Source organism: Acomys minous (genome assembly GCF_964271855.1).
Source record: "Acomys minous genome assembly, chromosome: 1".
In the NCBI taxonomy this organism is placed as follows: domain Eukaryota; kingdom Metazoa; phylum Chordata; class Mammalia; order Rodentia; family Muridae; genus Acomys; species Acomys minous.
Genome location: NC_140483.1, coordinates 34,391,807 through 34,414,601, shown reverse-complemented (window position 1 = coordinate 34,414,601; position 22,795 = coordinate 34,391,807). Strand labels below are relative to the sequence as shown.

Below are 22,795 nucleotides of genomic sequence, written 5' to 3'. Positions count from 1 at the left end.
AGTTTACATCCAGAGGGATGTAAGGACCTCACCTCAGCTCTGCCTGATTCCTCACTGCCCTTCTAGCGATCTAAGCCATTCATTAGAATGAAAGAATCCACTGAGGTGGCCTTGGATCTAAAAGCACAGCCATGGTCAACTTCTCTTCTATCATTTTGTTCCACTCAGCACCACTCAGCCTTAGCATTCTCATTAAAGCAAATACAGGTAACTGGGGCCACTAAGGATCAGGGCACAGTTTAAGAAGAAATGTATTCCCTTGTGTTGAAGTGGGACAGCAAAGTCAGGGGTCTGAGTCAAGAAAAAAAAAAAACTCAAGAACCATAAAAAGCATCTCTAAAAAAAGAATTCGAAGGAGGATAACTCAAAATAGCCCAGGCTGACTCCAGCAAGCTTGCCTCCAGCCACAGTCCCTGTTGGCTCTGGGCGCTCATTAGATGAAACTCCTGAGTCTCATAGAAGAGTTAAAGACAAACCTTCCAGATTTGAGAGGAAAGACAGTGATCAAAGCTAAGTGTCTTAACGCTCTCAGACCTAGAAAAAGTGAGATGAGGTAAATAAATAAGAAATTATAACATTGAGATGCCTTAGAGAACAGTCTGCTCATGATTTCACTAGATGGGGTGGGGGTAGGGCTAAGGATCACCCTGCCTACCTAGAAGATTCTTCATGCCAGAGTTGGTCTTTTGTTTATAGGACGTTGCTGTTCTCTCTCTTGACGAGACAGATAGCATTTTAATGAGGCAGGATCATAGGAACATCCCATTTCTCCTCTAAGCACTGGCTACTTGGAACTAGGAGAGTGAAAAGGGGGAATCTGGAAGTCTCAGTAAAAGCACACTCCCTTGGAAGGCTAGCCAGGTGTGGTAGGCTAGCTCCTGCCAGTGAGTTGTACAATTCATGTCTGAAGACTCAGTGCACATACTGTAGCCTCTTAATTAATATGGGTGGCCCATGGCAACTGGAAAGCATTTCCACAAGATTAAAAGCTCCAGAAATCCCCCAAGAGAAGGTGATGTTCTTAAAAACATACAAATAGAACTTGCTACTCAATATGTTTAAAGCGTTCCACTTGTCTTCCACTTGGGAAAGAAATAGGCAAGGGATAATGGATTTCTATTCACCAGTCACCACAGAAGAGAAAATCTGTCAGGGAAGATAACCAAGGGATTTTCTTCCTAGTTTGGGTGGCTTCTTCTGGCAGAAAGGGGATCCTCAAGGTTAAGAATATGCTACCATATCTTGATGGCAGTATTTGACTTCAAAGATCTGCCTGTACCTTTGGGAAGGGAGGTGTCTTGTTATCAGGGCTAAATGGAATTGATGTTTGCTTCTGAATCAACTCCATTATGTCCTTAGTCTGTAGTTTTGGTTTGATAGGCAGGTAGACGTGACAACTAATACCCTACTACCTTAGCATTATTTTCTGCTTGTCATGGATAATGATTACAGTCATCAACAATTGATAACATGAATTGCTGCATTTTCTTCAATCACCTTATGTTGTAGAGGAAGGTCTGTATTACGTTCAATGAGGCTGTGAAGTTCGCAGAGAGCTGCACAGTTGGACAGAGTCATTCTTTTACTTGGAACTACATTCATTTCTTTTCTTGTTGCTGTGACCTGATAAGAAGCAACTTGAGAAGAGAAGGCTTAACTTTGGCTTATATTTCAAGAAGTACAGTCCGGTAAGATGAAGAAGCCATGGTAGGAGAAGCTTGAAGCCGAGGGTACACACAAACAGGAAGTAGGGATGTTTGGGGTTATCAGTTCTAGTGCTTGCTTACATCCTCAGGCCATGGGATGGTGCCAGTTACTGTCAGATTTGGGGTTTCTTCTCCAGTTAAACCTTTCTGTAAACACCTTCATAGATGCACTCAGGTATGTTTCTATGGTGATTTAAAATCCAGTCAAGTTAACAAATTAGTTTAATCATCACAGAGATCATCATACTAGTAACTTAGGCTAGGGTTCTACCAGACTTACAAATCACAAGGTCAGAACGGATTTGAAGCTGTCTGTCTGTCTGTCTGTCTATCTATCTATCTATCTATCTATCTATCTATCTATCTATCTTCTATATATCCATCTATGTAACATTTATTTGTCTATCATATAACTAACTAGTCTATGTGTTCATCATCTTCCTGTCTGCCATCCATGTTGTTCATTCTTCATCCAGGGAAACCTAGTTCTAGATTACAATATAGATGCTCCCATGGCTTTCCCGAGTCTTCTTTTTCTCTGGTTCCTGGAAAAGTCAAAGGCAGATGTTAGTTACTGGTATCATATAAGTCTTGTCCCTGCTCTTCAGGTTTTCTTAAGGAAAAACGGGAGAACAAATGTGCCTACTTAATTTATATTTTTCTCACCACTATTTAATTCCCTTAGGGATGTGATTTTGAATTCCATGTGTCCAGTTGTCTCGAGGGATAATTAATGATGTCTCAGATTCACTCTACTGTTACTCCTCTGCTAGGCTTTGACATGCTAGCTGATTGATTGGCCACAGTCTCTAGACAGATGGTCACTAGAAACAAAATCTCAGCTTTTCCACTTTCTTGCCAATGGCTCACACAGCCCAGGTGATGCTCCAAACTTCTGTGACATTTAATAGACCCCTACTCTTTTATTCTATGATTCATTGATCATGTGCCACTGATCAAGAAAGGGTTTCACCAGCTCCCAGGTTACTCAGAGCCTCATTTCTTGTACAACAAATATTTACCTATTGCTGTGCCTTTTGTTCAAAAAAGCCCTAGCTGCTTTTAGCACTGATAATCAGCCCGATTTTCTTTTAAGCTTGCATTTATTTTTGTTAGCTTGATTTTGTTCCCTTACTAGGATGTAAACTCCATTAGGTTAGAAGCCCTAGTTGTATTATTTCTGTAACAGTGATAACAACCCACTAGAAACACACATTCCTAATGCAGGTCTCATTGAATAGCTCAGTAACAGACACATTAGTCTCATATGTAGTGGGCTTGTATCAGCTTAGCTTGTAGGCATAGAGATGTCTATAATACAATGTATTCAAAGTTTATGAGCCCTGTCTTCTTCTCCCACTCCTTTCCTCCATTCTTTCCTTCATCCTACAAGCAGGTATTGACTTTCTTCTTTATGCCAGGCACTACAATCAACTCCAGAGCTTAAAAGATATGTTAGACATGACTCTGACTTTCATTAAGCCTAGACTATGTCTGAAGAGATGGAAAAGCCAGTGAAAGGCACAAGGACTTAGGGTTTGTGTGGAAGGTTCTATGACCAGGGCACTGAGGCTTGAGAGGAGTCCATGGAAGCAACGATGCTGAACTAACTTTGATGAGTCAGCTAAAGTGGGAGGCATGACCCAGGACTGAGAGTGAGGACGCAGAGGGCCTTGTGGATGAAACAGGGGGTTAGGATGAACACACAAAAAAATCTGAATAAATATTTACTGACCCTCGGTTATTACCACCAATATTATAGAAAAAAACACTGTTACATTAAAAATTATAAAATATACAAATTATCTGATAAACTTTATGTTACTCTCTCTCAGGTGAGTAGCATAAATGTCAATTTCATAATAAAATAAAGGTTGTTCTCATTTATTTGATCTCTATTAAAGCCAGTAGAAATGATTTATTGATTTTTTAAAAAGAAAAATGTGTTTTAAAATGCCACTTTTTTGCAAGATATTTGTGAATAGATGTGGAGTCCTCATATACTTTCAGTACAATTGTACTTATGAAATGTTAACAATTTTGAAACAAATCAATAAAATAGTCAGAAAACCCATGCAAAGGTGAACAAAGAGCAAAATAGTGCTATACCATGAAGTCAGTCTTTACTTATTTTAAATGTTCAAAGTCTACAACTTATTGCTCATCACCTGAATATAGATCCACCTTAATGTTTTGTTTTGCATTTTCAATGCCATAAAATCTGAGGCCAACACAAATACACTCTGAGCAAAGTGAGGGAGTCCAGAAACCCAGAGCCAGCCAAGGCTTGCCGGCAACTCTATGCTTCCCCTGCCTGCCTGGAGACAGAAGTCCATCTGCACGCAGATGCCAGAAGGAGACTGATCTCCCAATAAACTTTCATTTGCAGATAAGATAATACCTTCATCTTGTCATTTCTCCTCATTTGGTTAACAAGAAGTCCCAGCTGCCCTTGACCTAAGGTTTGGGCCATTTTCATATGCCACCTTGTTTAGCATCTTCAAAAGAAATATCCTAAGACATCTGTGTTCATTTGTTAACTTTTATATGAAGTTCGGGGACATTCCAGTGAACTGGGCTTGTATGAGAATATAACAGGAGCTTGATGTGAGAGTGGACTTCTGAGTTCTCATTGTACAAAGATAGTTTGTTTAGCTTTCTAGACACGTACCCTATTCAAATATAAAAATGGGTCTTTTTTTTTTTATCATGAAGCATACTTCTATTTGAATCTGAACATTGAATAGAGCATGTCGGTACTTCAGAGGAACTTAGACACAGAGAGCTTATTGATGTTATCACAAAATCTCATTATTAGGTAACATATAAATATTATATAACATTGCATCTTACATATTTTTGTTTACATAATAATCCACAATTAATTAGCAGGTCACAGCAATGTGTTGAGACACTTGTCACCAATTTGTGTTATGGGAGCAAAGAAACTACAGAAGAACTTCAGCCCTGAGAATCCTGTCCCCTATGCCTGAGGCGGATTGCCCCTGCTGACTGGAGCTTATTACTGGTCACCAATTACTAGAGAGCTGAGGTCATCAAAAGTCACTGCCTCTCAACAGAAGACAGTCTACTGAAGCAACACTAGAAATACTAAATACACACGTTTAGCCAAATAAAACCTTGACTTCCAGCTTTCTATAGGTTATATGTTATATATAGGTATATATAGAGAGAAACAAAATTAGATATCTTTGCTTGAATGTTTGGACTCTATTATAGGAAGTTAATTGTATGGGAACCTAACAAAAATGGCCTCGTGAAAAGAGCAGCAAGAGGACCTGGGAGTCACCCACTCAGCTCCACCAATGTCTTAACTTCTCTGAGCCTCAGGCTGCTCATCACTGGAAGGGGCGGGTCCCACCTAGAGATTTTCAGTGGGTCGCTAGAGAGCATACATTTCTTTGTTAAAATGTAGCTACATCTGAGGACCTAATAGCATCTTGCTAGCATATAGGGGGACATGCTACACATGGTTTATTTAAACACAGAGAAAATAAAGTGTGAGAGAACTGTGGAGTGGTTGGTTGGTTGTGTTCCTAGCAAATAATTTTGAGTGCGGATTCCTAGTAGCTGCTTGGCAAACAGTCTCTCGTTTGTGACAATGCTCTGTCTGACCTCTGGTCAGTTAGATGTGGCTTTTGGCTGGTTTCTTTTTGTTTAATTTGTAAAAAGTGAGGATGGATCTAGGTACAGGCACCACCATGTTCCTCTTCTGCCCTTTGGATTTGTGAAGAGCCAGAGAGAGCTTATGTCTGTATGGGCAAAGCTCATGAGGGAGGCCGAGAGGCTCTGGGGCTGTAGTCTGGCAGCGTGTACTCCAGGGAGATGCCTCAGTAGATAAAGTGCTTATGGCACAAGCTTAAGCACCTGAGTTCATGACCAGCACCCACATAAAATTCAAGTGCTGTGGTTCACTGTGGTGAGATTCTATAACTGAATGCAGCGTAGGGCAGGACAGAGACAGGAGGATCCTGGGAGTTAGGTGACCACACAGTCTAGCCGAAACAGGAGCTTCGGGTTCAGCATCAGACCCTATCTCAAAAGTAAGGTGACTATCAATAAAGGAACACACCCAATGTTGACTTGTGGCCTGTGCACATGCATGTACCCCATTCATACACCCCCCCTCCCTACAGAGAATATAGGCTCTGAAATTAGTCACTAGGGCTCCACTTTAGACCTTTTAATTACACATTGTGTGACTGGACAAATTATTTAACCTCCATGCCTCATTTTCGCCCCAAACAACAGTGGTTAAACTGCCTCTTAGAGTTAAAACTGTCTGACACATAGTAAGAACCCACTAATGAACAGCTGCTATTGTTTTATTATTGAGTGATATGGGCGATGGATTTATGGGCTGGATTTTACTGTAACCCTGTTGTGACCATCTGTATGCAGAATTAGTAAGGAAGGGTGGAGGGCCTCCTAAGGAACCCTGCATGAACTAGAAGGATGGTGCTTAAGCCGTTCCTTGGGGATTGATGTTTATGCTGCTCTTACAGCTCTTTAGGGAATAAAATTACCTCTGGCTTTCAGTGGCCTAATTCAATGTCTGACAACTTCTCTCAGTCGGGAAGTTATTCCTTCTATGTGGCTTAATTACCTATTGTTGCAGCTTTAGTTTGGGGTGAGAGAAAGGATAGCCCATCTGACTCTGACATGAAGATGATTGATGGCTCTGCTGAAAACTACTAGGTCATACACAGATGCTTACTTTCAGTGGATTAGCTCAGATCGTGGTTCTGTATAGTCGAGTGCAGTGTCCTCTTGATGGGGCTCTGTTCTGTGTGTCTAAGCCTCCCCGGTGTGGACTGCAGGGGAGGCAGCACTTAAAGAGGCCATAGAATACTTGGTTTTACATTTCTACTCTGTGCAACCAGAATGTGTTTCCTCTCTCTGCATTTTCCCAAGAGATTGCATCAGAAGAGTGCATCCTCAAAATAAAGTAAGAAAGATTCGAAAAGCAGACATTTACGTTCCCAGAAAAAAAACCCTGGCTTAGTATGTCACTTAGCAGCTGACTTACCATGTGTTCCTCTACCTCCTCATGTAGCCTTGTATGTATGTGTGTGCGTGTGCTTGTTTGTACATTATGAGTACATATGTCCTTTTCCTGCAGAGATGGTGGTAAATGGAGGATACAGAGGAAGATTTACTTTAAGACCGTATTTATAAATCTAGAACATAATCATTATGAAACTGGGGGGGGGGATCAGACCATTTAATTTGCTGGGGGGCATGTTCTTGATCCATCTTTACGTGGTTGGGCCCCATGGGAAATGATAAGGACCTTTTAGCTCTATAATATATGTAGGTTGACAGTGGCTGCAGCCAAAGTCAGGAGGCGAACCTAATGAAATAGATTTGAAGGGATATTAACCAAAACACAGGGGTGCGCTTGACTGCATACTAGAAGGTTGATGCCAGTGAAATGCTGTAGAGGAAAGAGCACGAGAGCATCTCTCTTTCTTTACCTCTCCAAACCCTAGCGTGGGCTTGGCAGATCCAATTGTTCAGTTCACTGAGCAAATGTGCCTTGTCTCCAGCAGACAGCTGGTGCTGTCCCAACTTGTAAGAATTGGTCACCGAAATGGTGGCCCCTGGGTTCCTGAAGGTTCAGCAGGAACCTCCCCCACCAGCCTGACTACTCTAGGATATGGTATCAGGCCTTTCCTCCATGGAAGCAAAACCGAACTGTGTCCCCACCACCCAAGGTACGCACAAACAGTGGGGTTTCTTCACCGAGCTGGTTTTCAACTCTGAGGCCTGCAAATGTGTTGATGGTTTCCCCTGCTGGGCTGGTTATTCCAATGGAGACAGTTAGGGTCACTCTGAGCAGAGCTTTGAGGTTGTGCGACGTGTTGAGCTGGTCACTTTACATCAACAATTAACCTAAGACTTAGCGACCACCATGAGGAGCTAAGTTCTTCCCTGTACAGACAAGAAGTCTGAGTTTCAGAACTGATAGGACGTATCGATTTGTGGATCCAGTGTTAGGATCCATCTAAGATTGATTGTTTAGAAATGAGATGAAACTCGATGCCACCCCATGCTGGCCCTTAAAAAGAGAGCCCGAAATCAGCCTTATGTGTAGCACGTTTGATTTAAGAAACAAGCCCTCTTTCAGACTTCTACAACCAAAAGCCCCAAAAATCTCAGTCCTCCCCATCCTCTGTCTCAAATATTTGCTAAGCCAGGAGCAACTGGAGCCTTTGAAATGATGCACTAGTCACGCCGATTCATTTTTTTCCCCTCGTTAAACACAAGTGCCAGCAGAGTATTCCTTGATTGCTGCGTAATGTTCACTATATGTGCTCAGTACATCTGATTGCATGAATTAATGAACGAATGATGAGTGGAGTTAGCAAATGGAGCAGTGGCACTGCAGGGAGAGCTCGTCTTTCCTTGTGCAAACACCCGATGTCCTGTCTTTCCAGGGTGGCATGATTGCCCTGCTCCTCTCCATCTTGTGCCTGGTGATGATCCTGTACACTCGCAGGCGCTGGTGCAAACGTCGCCGGGTTCCCCAGCCCCAGAAGAGTGCCAGTGCAGAGGCAGCCAATGAGATCCACTACATTCCATCTGTGCTGATTGGAGGCCATGGGCGGGAAAGCTTGCGCAATGCCCGTGTGCAGGGACACAACTCCAGCGGCACCCTGAGCATCCGGGAGACACCCATCCTGGATGGCTATGAGTATGACATCACGGACCTGCGTCACCACCTGCAGAGGGAGTGCATGAATGGAGGGGAGGACTTTGCCAGTCAGGTCACACGCACTTTGGACTCCCTACAGGGCTGCAATGAGAAGTCTGGCATGGACCTCACACCAGGTAGGAATGGAGAAGGGATGAAGCCTGTTTATTCCTTGGTCAGGGAGCTAGAGTAGGTAGGGGTAGCTGTGGGCATCCCTTTATTATATATTATATATTTATCATATATTGTATATATTAATTATATATTATATATTAAATAACAAGATGTACCAATGCCTTTCCTCAGGTAGGCAAATATAACCCATTTCATGGGTTCCACCCCTAACTGAGGAACTATTATCAGTTAATGGCTCCTAGGAGAAGAAGAGCCAGTTGTCTTTATGAGTGTGAACCTCAGTAGGTTACCTGGGCCCTAGTGGACAGCACGACACCCACATACATACAGGCAGCACCAAAAAGAAATAAAAAACTCTATTAAGAGGCCATAAAGTTGGGATGGGGAAGCTCGTGGGAGGATGTAATAGGAGTAAGAATGGGACGTGAGGGATGCATCTGATCAAAGCACATTGTATACATTTATGAATTCTCAAATACAAAAACCAAACACCAACCTGTTTCCTTAGATAACTGTACTGGTTTTCTAGTCTATAAAATAAGAAGGATAGTAGAAGTTGGATCTCTTTCCTCTTCCACTTTCCCCTAGCTCGGGAGCAGAAGTGTGTTAGAGCACGTTCATATACACTGGGAATCCTCTAGGAAGCATCGGGAACCAACCTGGCCTGACTTCTTTGTAGGTCACATATTTGCACAGGCAACTTAATTCTTTAGTGACATGGAGGGTTGGTTTTTTTTTTTTCTGTTTTTCTCTGTCTCCTAAAACGTGGACCTTGGTTCTCTAAATTGCATTATCTTGCCCCTGCTTCTGTGGTCTCTACACAGGGTGCATTTTTTTTTGTTGTTGTTGTTCAAAGAAAATGAAGGAATGCAATCAAAGCAGCTGATATTAGATGTTAGGTATATCTATGGATACTGTGGATCGAAGAGCCTTGGCCAGTAGCTCAGCAGAAGAGGATCAGGGTCAAAAACACGCAGAGTGGGACGAACTGTTCTTTTCATGGTAGCCCACCTCTCTCGCTTTCAAACTTCTACCAATCAGTACATCTTGAAAGAGAACGGCTCAACAGTGATGCTTCAAGGCACTGCCCAGTACCTTCTTTGAGGAAGACACATTTGACACTGCACACTGCTGCTAAAGATGCACAGGCTTTTGGTGAGGCTGCAAAAGGTGAAACCACATAGCAGAAAATGGAAATTCTATTTGGCAGCTTGAAGGGGACCTGTATCAATAATCATTTCCTAATACAACTTTAAATCCAAGAACTTTCAAACCTAAGAATAGGAAGGAGGATTTGGAAGCACAGGTCACAGATTCCACACCACACTCGGCATAGTACCGAGGCCACGGACTGGACATAGGGTTCTTGGAGGTTCGAGCCCAAACTCCTTTAGGGAACAGACAGAGCCCACCAATGTGAGCAGTAGCTAGCATTTAGTCAGCCGGGAACGGTGAAGTCTGTGATGAAAGACAGGCCACATTCTGTCTGAATGCACACAGATTCTATTTCTGCTAAGACTCAGTACTGGCCAGAAGGAACATCCCTGCATTCTGTGTTTAGCCAAGGGCTGGCAAGCAATACCATTATCAATACAGCATTAGCTAAATTGGATTTTCAATTGTAATCCTCTTACTTCACCCCTCCTGTATCTTTGTAGCCCCTAGAAAGCAGAGGGGGAGTGTCTTCGTTTCCACCAGCTTCCCACTTTATATGTTCCTTATTTCAATTCCCGGAACCATCCACTCAGCTCAAGAAGATTTTTCTCACTTCCTTTCATATTTTTTTTTTTTGCCTTTTCTCTTACGTTTTTTTTTTCCCCTTTGCCTTGACTTCTCCTTATACAGGAAGTGACAATGCCAAGCTTTCCCTGATGAACAAGTATAAAGATAATATCATAGCCACAAGCCCGGTGGATGCCAACCACCAGCAAGCCACTCTGCTCTCCCACACTTCCAGCAGCCAGAGGAAGAGGATCAACAACAAAGCCAGAGGTACCCATATCTAGCCCTGCGTCTTGCAGATGGGTTTCAGAACGTGAGAAGTAGGGCCATTAAACTGACTACGTGCATGGTGATTCATGGCTACAAAGATATATATATCTATCTGGCACAGTCTTCTGCAAGCCAGTTAAGTGCTACTTGCCCCCAAAATTTTAAGAGTAGAAACCTTTTGGTTACATACTTTCCTGGACATAAATATTTTCTAGGAGCCAATTGAACAAGTGTGCAAAGATGTGGGTAAATTGCTGCTTATTAGATTTTAACAAGCTAAAAATGGGAAATGGTTTAGATGCCCACCAAGAGGGAACTGCTTAACTATCTGGCACAGCTGCCTAATGTCCAGTGACTTACCATGTAGTCATTTAAAATGATCATATAGATCTTTATTTGTTAATATGGAAAGTTGCCCACCTATCTATCTGATGAGGTTATAATGAAGGTATGACATAATTTCACTTTAAAAGGAGATTAAAAAACCTTTTGCCTGCTTCAGTGTTAGAAAAGAACAGAGGGTATATACATCAAACGATAAAAGAATTTGTTTCTGATTTAGAGGGCTTGAATATATATGTTGGAATCAGAAAAAAAACTCAGAAGTAGAATGTCTTTCCTGCTCTGATGTAATCCTGGTTTCTTATCAACCAGAAGGGAACATTTCCCTTTCTTCTTTCTTTCCCTCCCACCTCTGGAAGTCCTCCATGACAAGTAGAGTCAGCCACTCCCTCATCACGGAACCATGTTCTTTGTGGAGTTCAGAGCACTATCAGTTGTTCTCATGAATGCCTGTTCTTCCCAACAAGCCTGGATATCAAGAAGTTCTAGCCCCTCAGCTACCTCTCCCAGAGTGTCTGTCAACCACTCTCATCTGTATTGATTTTCACAATTATGCCTTACCCTACGATTCTACATGATGAAAAGTGAAAATATCTGTTCTGGCTCTCTATTTCAGCTGGTTCTGCCTTCTTGAACCCTGAGGGGGACTCTGGCACAGAGGCAGAAAATGACCCACAGCTGACCTTTTACACGGACCCCTCTCGGAGCCGGAGGCGCAGTCGAGGTAGGGATGGTGGGGCAGGAGTTCTGATGTGGTGCAGGTTGGGGAGCAGGGGCCACAGAGGGCTCTGTGGACTTGAGCCAACTTCAGCAGGAAGAATGCTTGGATCTCAGCTGGTGCTTCCTCCCAGGAAGAAGGAAAAGCCTAGAGTTCGCTGAGAGTGAGAATCATCTCTCCCAGATAATGGCACTCTCAAACAAGTTTCCAAGTTGTTTGAAAGGCTGTTTCTTGGTCAGAAGACTCTCCATTTCTTCTGGAAGGTTCAGCAGTCATGCCTTGCTATTCAGACCAAAAGAATGGATGAAGTTTGATAAATGAATGATATGTGTACTCGTCATCAATTCAGCTGCATTGACTTTGGGATTGAGTTAGGCTGGGGTAGAAGGGCACAGCCAGTGAGGAATTGTTTAAGAGTCGAGAAGACACAGCTTTCTTTGGCCTTTAAGTCTTTATTCAGTAGAATCTCGAGTCCCAAGCCCACAGGCCCTTCATTTCTCCTGGCACAGTTTAAGAAGCTAATTTGTTCTCCACACTGACGCATCTCCCTGTGCAGCCTCTGTATGTACTGCGGCAGGCTCATCCTTAGTGACTTCAGACATGGCTCCTGCTGCTGTAGTTGCCACCATCTATGGCTTTATTGGTATTGCTATTACCTCCAAGGGAGTTCTACAGTTGAATGCCAGTGAGCTTCTGCACTTACTTGCTATGTGGCATTGGTAAGGACACAGTTCCCTGAGCATCAGTTCTCACATATATAGGATGACTTATCAATAACGCATACATAAAGCTTCTGTGCGGAGCACATCCTTTATTTATTTTGGCAATGGTTAAGGTGCTATGAAGTCCCCATTGCTGCTGCCACATCTTCCCAATAGTGATCTATAGTTTTTACAGAGCCCCACCCTCGAATATATTGAGCAGCCTTCCCTTGAAACGCTGTGGAGGATATATGAATGGCATCCATTGTCCCCTTTGTGTGGACACAGCTCAGTAGCATTTCCAATCAATACCTAGCCAATAGCCTTCAGAACTCACACATGTGCCTGAACCCTACCTGTATTCAAATTCTCTTCATACAGAATTTATTCTTCCCAGAGACTGAAAGAAGGAAGGTGTTTTCCTTCTGTATTCCAGTATCTGTAAGATTCCCAGTTTGTAACATTTGAGATTTTCTCACTATTATTTCTCCAAAGAGCCAGTGGGGCTCTTAATTGCCTAATGTACATGTCTTGTTTTTTCGAAAGTGAGAATGTGGATGGCACCATCCTCTCTCCCCGACCCCCAAAACATTTTATAGAGCAGACGTACAATCCAGGCTGTATCAAAGCAGGTTGTGTCTTGCTTTAATAAAGTCTTGCTTGAGAAAACCCCTGGTAATGAGTTAGAATTAGTTGGTTTACAGCGTAAAATTATTTGTTTCTTTAAATTCCAAGCCCCTGTAATGTGTCATTACTTTCTACTGTTATTAAGTAAACTGTAAGTAGCTTAGGGGTAGAGCGTTCCTGTAATCATTTTTTCAAAGTGCCTACTAAAAGATTTTGCCTATAATTTATATGTGTAAGTGTCTGCTTAATTGGGCTGGATACGTCAATCAGACCAGCAAAAACATCTTATAACCTGCCTCCCATGGGTCAGCCTCTATGATAGGCAACAGAAACATGAAAACATGACACAACAATAAGGCTTCACTAAATAATATAAACAAATAAAATGAATACTCAGAAGCAATAACCCTTAATTCTACATGGCAGCAATAGGAGGCAATAAAGAAGAATTAGCACTGAAATATAAGCAAGGTATAGAATATCTTGAAAAAGAAGACTTAGGTAGGAACATTTCAGTAGAGGAATGTAGTACATAAAAAGCTCCAAGGACTCGAAGCAATGTGCTTGTCAAGCAAATGAGGGAGCCAAGCCGGCAGTTGTAGCTAGGATATAAATATAAACATATAAGGAAGGTAGGGATGTGGCTGGAGAATAAGCTAGCTACCAAAGCACAAACCTGCCACGCTGTTGCAATTGTACTTGCCTCTGTAAACAAATAGGAAACCATTGGAAAATGCGAAGGCGGGCTAGGATGCTGGATTGTGGGTTGATGATGCAAACAGATGAAAGGGACAAAAATATCAGTTGCAAGTTACTGCAATCACAGGAGAGCAGTGGCAAGTTCCTGCAAACAGTGATGACATTGTGTGATAAGAGCTGTAACAGCAGGGTGCACTGAGGGCTACGGTGCCTGAGGATCTGTTCTTGAAGGTTTCAGGGAAGTATTTTCAAGAAGCTGTTGTTGAAGAGTAGGTGTGGACCGGGATGACAAGGTGACAAAATGGCCTTCTGTGGAGGAGGAGATAATATGTGCAATGTCACTGGAATGGAAGTGATGGTCTAGTGAGAAAGCTGAAAAAATAGTTTCCTCTAGCAAAGTCTAGGATACATGTTTGTGGGTTGCTCAGGAAAGAAAGCCAAGAGATCAGCAGAATCCAGGAAGTACTTGGTCGTGACGGGAGAGGTCTTGATTCTTCTGTGTTAGCAAGTTGTGATATGAGGAAGTCTCCTCTTTAGGTAGTCTAGATGGGAGCTGAGATTCAGGACATCTGTCTGTGAGGGCAAGATGGGTACTGCCAGATTCTACTGTAACATGAGAGAAGGGAGGTAAAATTTTTAATAAAATGGGGGAAAATAAAATGGTGGTAAGAAAGTGTATCTTGTGGGCAAATGGGGAGCAAGTTGGACCTAATGGAGTTGTTTGAGTTGAGAAGACATCCAATGTCAGAGTCAGACCCTGGACAATGGGGATAAGACAGGAAGCTAGGTTTTGAAAAATATGACAGGTGTCGTTTGCTGTATGTAGCATTTCAGTGTGTGGGGCTGGGGTGGGGGGTGGGGGTGTTCTGTTGGTTGATCTGACCAAGCTGTGTTGATCTTTAAGTGTGAGGGAACAAACTGCATGTCTGATGTGCAAAAGTATTCTGTAAGCCCCACTTGCCCAAGGACCAGGTTACTGTCTGGAATGCTGTAGTTATATACATACATATATACATACATACATACATACATACATACATACACACATATGCATATATATATATATGTATACATACACACACACACATACATAACACAAAGCCTCATGAGAAAGTATGGTGGCCTATAGGTTTGTCTTCATAGACCCTTAAAACATAGGTCTCAGGGCCACTCTGCTGGGAAATTCTAGGGAATGGACCTGACCAAAGTCCATCTCTTGGTCCAGGCTTAATTTAATAAAGCTTGCTTCAAATTTGGCCCAAAATGGTGGGATTGTTTTCCCCCCAGAGAATCTCAGAATTAACACATGCTTTAAAGATACTAGTGTGATTAGTATTTCTCCAACTTGCAAGAAAAAGAAACTACCGGCAACCTCAGCATCTCTTCCTCCTCACAGCTCTCTCCAGGGCCCCTCAGAAGACTCTGCACACTGATAGGTGGGTGGTCTTGGGCCCCAAACTCATCCCCACATTTGCTGAGAGCAGCAGTTCCCAAAGCTCTAACCTTTATAGCTCCTTGGCTTTGGCTCTGCTCTTTTGCCTCTCACAACAGCTACTTTGTGTTGTGCCCATTGTTATTAAATGACACGAGCCATGTACAGCCCTGAGCACAGGTACCCAGCACATAATGACCACTTCATAAGTGTGAGCTGTCACAATTAGGGCCATCTCTTGGAGACTTATTTCCCTCTTCTGCAAAGTAGATAGTCACTGTGCAGGCTCACAGGTGTATTATGAAGAGGCAAGTATTTAAAAGGAAATAATGTGTGGAAATGCTTAGCAGAGCGTCTTCCATAATGGGATGTGTATTACTATTCATAATAAATATTAACATAAATAAGAACATTCCAGGAGAACTATACATTTTGCTGCCTTGCTTTCTTACCCTCCCACATGCATCCTGACTCCAAGTAAAAGATCCTCTACTTACCATCACTTGATCCAAAAGCAGCAGAAAATCTCCAGCCACCCAGATGAGCACCACAAGCCCCTCCTTTACCATTCCCTCCAGTGGTCCAGACTCGGGGGAAGAATCTGGTGTGATAACATCATCTGCTCACCAAAGAACAAGTGCACTCTCTTCCGGTGGGGCAAACTCTTCTGGAAGCCTAGATTTACACTGGGAGCATGGCCTTAAGACACGCTTTGCAGACAGCAATAGGACAGTGCTGTAGGGTTTAAACAATTTTGCCTCCAAGAGTTTTGAGATCATCTAGGGAAGTCAAGGGAGAGTTGCCGTCTTCGTGGCCTCCTGTGAACCCAACCCAGTCAAAGTGCAGAGAATCTGTACCCAACTCACCACTACTGACCTTGAGGGCTATCATCTGGCCAGGCTCCTCCCGGCTTCATCAGGTCATGTGATGTCCTGAATGTAGCTTCCTGAGGTCTCATAGAGAGATTATGTCTGACCGCTGTGGGTTCTGTTTGCTAACTGAAGGCTGAGTAGATGGTCAAGGCCTGGATTTTTACCACCATGTCTTGTTTTTGTCTTGCTTTCAGTGGGCTCTCCCCGAAGTCCGGTGAATAAGACCACCCTGACCCTGATCAGCATCACCAGCTGTGTGATTGGCCTTGTGTGCTCCTCGCATGTCAGCTGCCCTCTTGTTGTCAAAATCACCCTACATGTCCCCGAGCACCTGATTGCCGATGGTGAGCTTATTCTGCCAAGAGTATGAGCACCTTCAGTAGTTGGCAGTTCTTGGGCTGGGGAAAAGATGAAGAAACTAAGGATAACTAGAGTGGGTTGGAGGGGATATGTTCAAAAGAGTAGGATAGGGGTTACAGTTAGATTGTCTGCCAGCTAATAATCTAAGAAATTGGGCTAATCAACTGGATGAGTCATCTCTGTTTCTCTATGCTCATTCTGTTTATAAATAAGCCCCTCTTTGTAGAGAAATGCAATGCACACTGACTATATAGATGGGTAGACATTATGGTCCCTCACTGGTTGAGAAAAGAAAAACTCAACAGGTCAGTAGAGGTGGTTAAGGATCAGCCATGCAGCTGGGCATGGTGATATATGCCTGTAATCCCAGCACTCTGGGAGGCAGAGGCAGAAAGATCTTTGTGAGTTTGAGGTCAACCTGGTCTACAAAGTGAGTCCAGGACAGCCAAAGCTACACAGAGAAACTCTTGTCTCAAAGAAAAATTGGCTTGTTTTGTTCAGGTGAGAGACTGTTAACTACGTTAACTTGTTATGAACCTAGAAGTCAAAAGGAATTATTTGCTTTCACGCAGGGGACCCCAATATATTAAGGGCATACCATGGGTTCTGAGATTCCCTGAGTCCTTTAAGCCCACAGCACCTAATTGACTTGTTAATGTCTGTTCTCTTTGTTGCTACAAGGCTGGAAACAGGTGGGGGAATGCTCACAGTGTTAGAGGACCTGCTATGTCACAGCAAGTGAAGACAGGCAGTGCATGCCTGTTACCTGGCTCAGTGCCCATGCCTTGTGGCTAGGTCTGATGGAGCCACGCCATGGCTACCACAGAGCCACTCTGTCCCTCTATCCCTTAGGAACACTCCTGCAATATGGGATGAGGCGAGGCAGTAGATGATGATAAGGCTGGAAGGCTTGATGTCCCTGGCCTCACAGCAGTCAGTGTGACTGTAGAACCTCCATCTGCTGATCCCCTGTGCTGGTACTAATGGTAGGCTAGGGCTGGTGGGAGCCATGATCCCAGATCAGGATGTATGCTCCCTCTGGTGACTTGTGCCCCGGTATTGTGTGCGAACCCTCAGATTTGCTTCTCTGTCACCCTGTAGGGAGCCGCTTCATCCTGCTGGAGGGGAGCCAGCTGGATGCCAGTGACTGGCTGAACCCTGCCCAAGTGGTTCTCTTCTCTCAACAGAACTCCAGTGGGCCCTGGGCCATGGACCTCTGTGCCCGGCGGCTCCTGGACCCTTGTGAACACCAATGTGACCCCGAAACTGGTAGGCGGGAGCACCGGGCAGCGGGTAACTGTCAGAGAGAGCATGCCTTTTGAAATCATCCCCTTGAAATTCAGGCCATCTCTCCCAGTTTCACTGTCCCCTTTCCATCTTAAGCATGGACCACACATGCATATTACCAAGTGCTTGAGCCACTGAGCATAAAAATAAGCAAGTCTGGCAGAAGCCTGGGCAAGACCTCCACTGTATCCTTACTCAGGAAAGGCCAGTTTGGAATAACCTCTATAGCCCACATTGTCATTTTCTAGGTATCATGGCTTGCCATTTTATGATGGCAAAACCAATTTATGTTTATTATGAAAGTAGTATAGAAGAAAATTATAATCATCTATATTTCTATTTCCTAGGTAAATCACTTTAAAATGTATGTCCTTTCCTTCCACCACTAACCTACGCATAATTTTTTAAAGTTTTCCTATAACCATAGGAAATCTAGTTGGGGTTTTCCTGAATTTGTTTCCTTAATATTCTATCATAAGAACTTTCCGTGATCATCATCCTCAGTCACATTTTAATGGTCATTTGCTGTTGCATTGTACCTCTGTATCACAGCTCATTTGAACAGTCTCATTACGTTGAATTTAGGAAGCTCTATTTTTTTTTCATTTTTATGAATACTATGAAAACAAAACTCTCAACAAAGAAATGTGGAGCACATAAGAATTTATTTTTTCCCAGTGAATCTTAGAGGTAGATCACTACACAAAGGCTGTGGACATGTTTAAATGTCTTACTCCATCAAGCAGGACTAGGGTAGTTCTGAGTAAGGTGCAGACTCAGCGGTGGAACTGCTGCCTTTTACACCAAGAGCATTGCACACCCAGGAGCTCACGTCTCTACACCAGATAGATTTATATTTTTGTGGCAGGAAGGGAGTTTACTCTTCTTGTTATCATGGAAGAATATTGAACAGACCTAACTTAGGGGAGGAAGGTTCTATTTTGGCTTATGGTTGAAGGCAACATAGTCCATTCTGGCAGGGAAGGCATGGCATATCGGGTTCTAGATGTGATGGTGGAAAGTGTGGCATGGCTTACTGCATCTTTATGGACCAGGAACCGGAGATCTCAAGATGGAAATGGAGCTCACCTAGAAGCTGTGAACCTTGCTTCTGCTCCCATAACACTACACCTGCCAGCTAAACCTCATGCCCAAAAGTTTCCATAGCCTTCCAGTGCCACCAACTGGGGACCAACTAGTCGAACACATAGTCCTAAAGACAAATTTCACATTTAAGCCATAATAAGAGGTTCATACATAGTAGCCTCTGTGAGGAAGACCATTTTCAGGAGCTTAAATCCACAGGTGGAACCCTTCTTGGAGAAGTAGTGCAATACTGTAGAACAAAGGAAGGGGTCATGAACGAAATCCTCAAGATCTTTGTCTTTCATGTGTAATTCCTAAGACAGACAGGGGGTGGGCCATCTTCAGAAAGTTCAGTTCAGAAAGGTCTTTCTACAGATGTAGCCTAAGTTATATACTCTGCATTTGTTGTAATCCATTATTAAATCCCTTTGAGAAAGTGGCAGGTAACTGTGACATCTAAAGTTCATGTTCTTAGGTTTTTAAACTTATTTTACGTGGGCCCAGCACAGAGATTCTAGGTCCCCATATGGAGGAGAAAGTACAGCACTTTCAACATCTGATGTCTAAGACGGTGCTTGCTTGCTGTCCCTCCTACGCTGTCAGGCAAACACCAAACCAAACAGATGGGCTGTGCACTATGCCCAAAAGCTAGTATGCTTGGAAGAAATTAAAAAGAGCTCAACTCAGAGGTGGGAACTCTCCATGTAGCAAAGCTGGTCTCTGGTTCCCTCGTTCTCCAGCTGGTCAGGATTACAAGGATTTGGGACAATCTTAGCTGATAAACTCACTTCTGAGAGCAGTAAGACCTCCAGAGGATCGCACATGTTCCTTCTTGGCCTGGAAAGAAAATAAAGGGCCTACATTGACATGTGCAAAGGAGGTGACTGGTGTACACTCGGGAGGGTTAGACACACACACACTTCCTTCTTACTTTACATAACGTTTGATTCTCTGGGCCTGATTTGCCCAGAGCTTCATGGCTACCTATAAGGAGAACTTATGTTTAATCTGAAGTCAGAGCAAAAGTAGGATTGTCAAGGGAAGCCTGATATACCCAGGTATGCCAGATCCAACATATTTGTCACTCAGCTCTTTAGGAGTAGGAGGCAACTTGCACTAAGCATCCCTGGTGAGTGTGCCAGGAAGCTGGTTGTCTATACAGAAGTCGTCCTGTCTACCGTCCAGCCCTATCCAAATGTCTAATTTCTAATCCTTCCCACAAAATAGATTTTGGGAAGCCCCTCCACTGCAAATGGTTTCCTGGTATCTCTAACAACTAATGAATTTCCAACAGGAAAGTCACAAGGGATATTAAAAACCAGAACCCAGGCCCTGCGACAGAGCTAAGGTACAACATCTTCATTTGGCGCGGCAGCTGAGAAATGATGCCGTGGGAGCCTTTCGTTTTCATTAACGCTGGGACTGGAACCCCCACCCACCCCTGTGCTGCTTCTCTCTGCACATGGGATGATGTGGTCATCCCACACGCTCATCACTAAGAAACTTTATCGCCTCCCACACGCCATCCTAGAGCCTTTCTCTAAAGAGCTGAGTGTGGGAATTGGCTTCAAGTCAAGTCGACGTTATTTTTTGCAGCCCTCCAGCTAGCTTACTTGGAAATGTCAGAGTGTTGGGACATGTGCTTTCTCAGCCGAGCTGAGGGGTCTGCCCATATGGATGCATAGGGCTGTGCAAATGCACTTGTGTATTTTTTTTTCACTCAGACACACGTACCCATAAACACACAAGCACACAAACACAGATGCTCAGGCACTGCGAAGGAGCAGCCTTTGGTGCCTGGAGTACTCCCTAAGCAGCCTTCCAAAAAGTATCCCAAAGTTAAGTGTGTGTGTGTACACATTAACTGCACAGGACTCTACAGGAGCAGGTGGCAGAGACAGATATATGGACCTACTCCACCAGATGCCCACATCCTCCTCCCCACAATCTGTAGATGTGTGATGTTGCATGGCAAAGGAAGGTAAAACGGCGTGTAGAATTAAGGTTGCCAAACAACTGATATTACAAAAGCAAGACGACCCTAGGTTATCTGGGGGTCCCCATGCTGTGCAGATACCTCTCAAAAGTGGAAGAGAAAATAGGGACAAGTGCCGTGATGAAAGAAGGACTCATCACGGTATTGTATACTTGGAAGACAAAGGGTGAGTCATGAACCAGGCATGCAGGCAGCTTAGAAAGAGGAAGGCAAGGAAGCAGATTCTCACAGCCTTTAGAAAGGAGCATATAGCTCTGTAGAGACCTACTATGTAGTTCACTTTGATCTTAGCCCCACAAAACCCACATTGTTCCCCTCTGGCCTACAATGGCATGATGAATTGATTTTGCTATTACACGTGAGTTTGAGATCTGCTACTAACACGCCAAAGGCAGAAAGAAAAACAGCTAAAGGAAAGAAGCATGTTATACCCCCATCATAATTCTAGAACTTCTAAAGATATATGAGGACCTATGAAGGAATCAGGGCTACAGGAAACTTGCTCCTTCTTCTCCACTGACATTCTAACACCATGTTACCGGTGACGGATGGAGCTCAGGCACCAACGAACTTTGGACAATAGCAAATCATCACTGCTAAATGTTCTTAGAATCATGCCAACTCCTCAGACCCTCTGATTGTGTGTGGCTGTGCCTGAGAAAGCGGAGACCTTCATGCCCGCCCCTTGCGATCTCTGCCAAACACTGTGGTCCTCTTCTAGCAGATATCAACTTGTGATGAATCTGTCCGAGTACCTGGCCGTGGGAAAACTTGGGATGCTTGTAAACAGGTGCAGACTGCTGATGACTTCATACAACATACTGTGTGGTCCTTCTCCCCACTGCTCTGTAATGTCAAGTAGAAAATGTGTGGGAAAATGATTTCTGAAAAAAGAAATAAATATAAATAAATCATGCTAGGCAGTGCTTATCAGGAGCTCATCATGTTATTGTCACTGTGATTTGCTTAGACAATCAAAGCTCCCCACACAAGCCTATAAAGCCGACAGTATTTTTATCTCCACTTTAGAGAGGTGCTGACCAACTAACTGGCTTACCACCCTTGCCCAGTGAATAGCCCAGATGGACTGTACTCTCAGGGTACATGATACATCAGAACCCACACGTCTGGTCGTTTTGTAATGTTTATTCTTATGTTCTTCTTCTTATGAAGGCGACCTAGTTGTAAGGCTGAGGGTTGCCCTCTTTCCTTCTGGGTGGCTGCTGGGAGCCTCAGTTTCCAATGAGGCCTTTTGCCAGTTGCCAATCTCCCTGCCTACCTCACAAGACTGACACCCCACCCCCACCCCAACCCATCACCCCTGAAGGATCTCTGGCCAAGTTAGATGCTCTAAGGCACCATTTCTTAGTGTCTTCTGGGTCCTGTAAAGGCTGACTTGCCCTGTGATTTATTTTTCTTTCTTTCTTTTTTTTTCTTTCTTTCTTTCTTTCTTTCTTTTTGTTTTTTTTGAGACAGGGTCTCTCTGTAGCTTTGGCTGTCATGGATTCACTTTGTAGACCAGGCTGGCCTCGAACTCACAGTAATCCACCTGCCTCTGTCTCTGGAGTGCTGGAATTAAAGGTGTGTGCCATCACACCAGACCTGCTATGTGATTACTAAGTGTGACTGTTGGTGGCTGTTTGTCTCCGCTTTGTTTTCTGATGACAGTCTACCTAGTTTCATTGGCTTTTCTCTCTACTCATTCTAAGTCTTTGTCCTGACGTACGCGCAGCTGTGGGGGCCTCGGGTGCCTGCTTCCTTTCTCAGCCACATCAATTCTGGCCACAGCCCCCACCACCTTGACCTTCTTCAAGATGTGTCACTTTTTCACGTGTGCAAGGAGCACAGATATCCAAGAAAACTTCAACTTGAATATTTTGATATCTATCTAACATGTTCTCAGAAATCTATTCTTTCCCAGGTCTTTCTATGGCCAACACAACCAGGTCAAAATGTACCAAGCTGCTTAGGAGCATGGGCCAGATTTCCAAACAAGTCACCTCAACCTTTTTCCTTGCTCTGAGCCACTTTCTCCCCCACTTTCCTGTACCCTCATCTCTCTCTGTCTCTCTCACTGGGCATTTTTAAGCCCAATTTATCAAGAGAGCTCAGTTCTGTTTTGTT

The 22,795-nt window shown here is 43.6% G+C and overlaps 1 protein-coding gene across 2 annotated transcripts in view; it reads left to right on the top strand.

Moving 5' to 3' along the window:
* ASTN1 (astrotactin 1) overlaps positions 1–22,795 on the top strand; it is a 310,168-nt gene that overhangs the window by 132,197 nt on the left and 155,176 nt on the right. Inside the window, exons 3-7 of one of the 2 annotated variants that reach the window (XM_084772141.1) lie at positions 8,168–8,561; positions 10,405–10,551; positions 11,510–11,617; positions 16,137–16,286; positions 17,404–17,595. In XM_084772141.1, coding sequence (XP_084628267.1) covers positions 8,168–8,561; positions 10,405–10,551; positions 11,510–11,617; positions 16,137–16,286; positions 17,404–17,595 — 991 coding nt within the window. The remainder of the gene's footprint in view (positions 1–8,167; positions 8,562–10,404; positions 10,552–11,509; positions 11,618–16,136; positions 16,287–17,403; positions 17,596–22,795) is intronic. The other variant, XM_084772142.1, reaches the window with a different exon arrangement.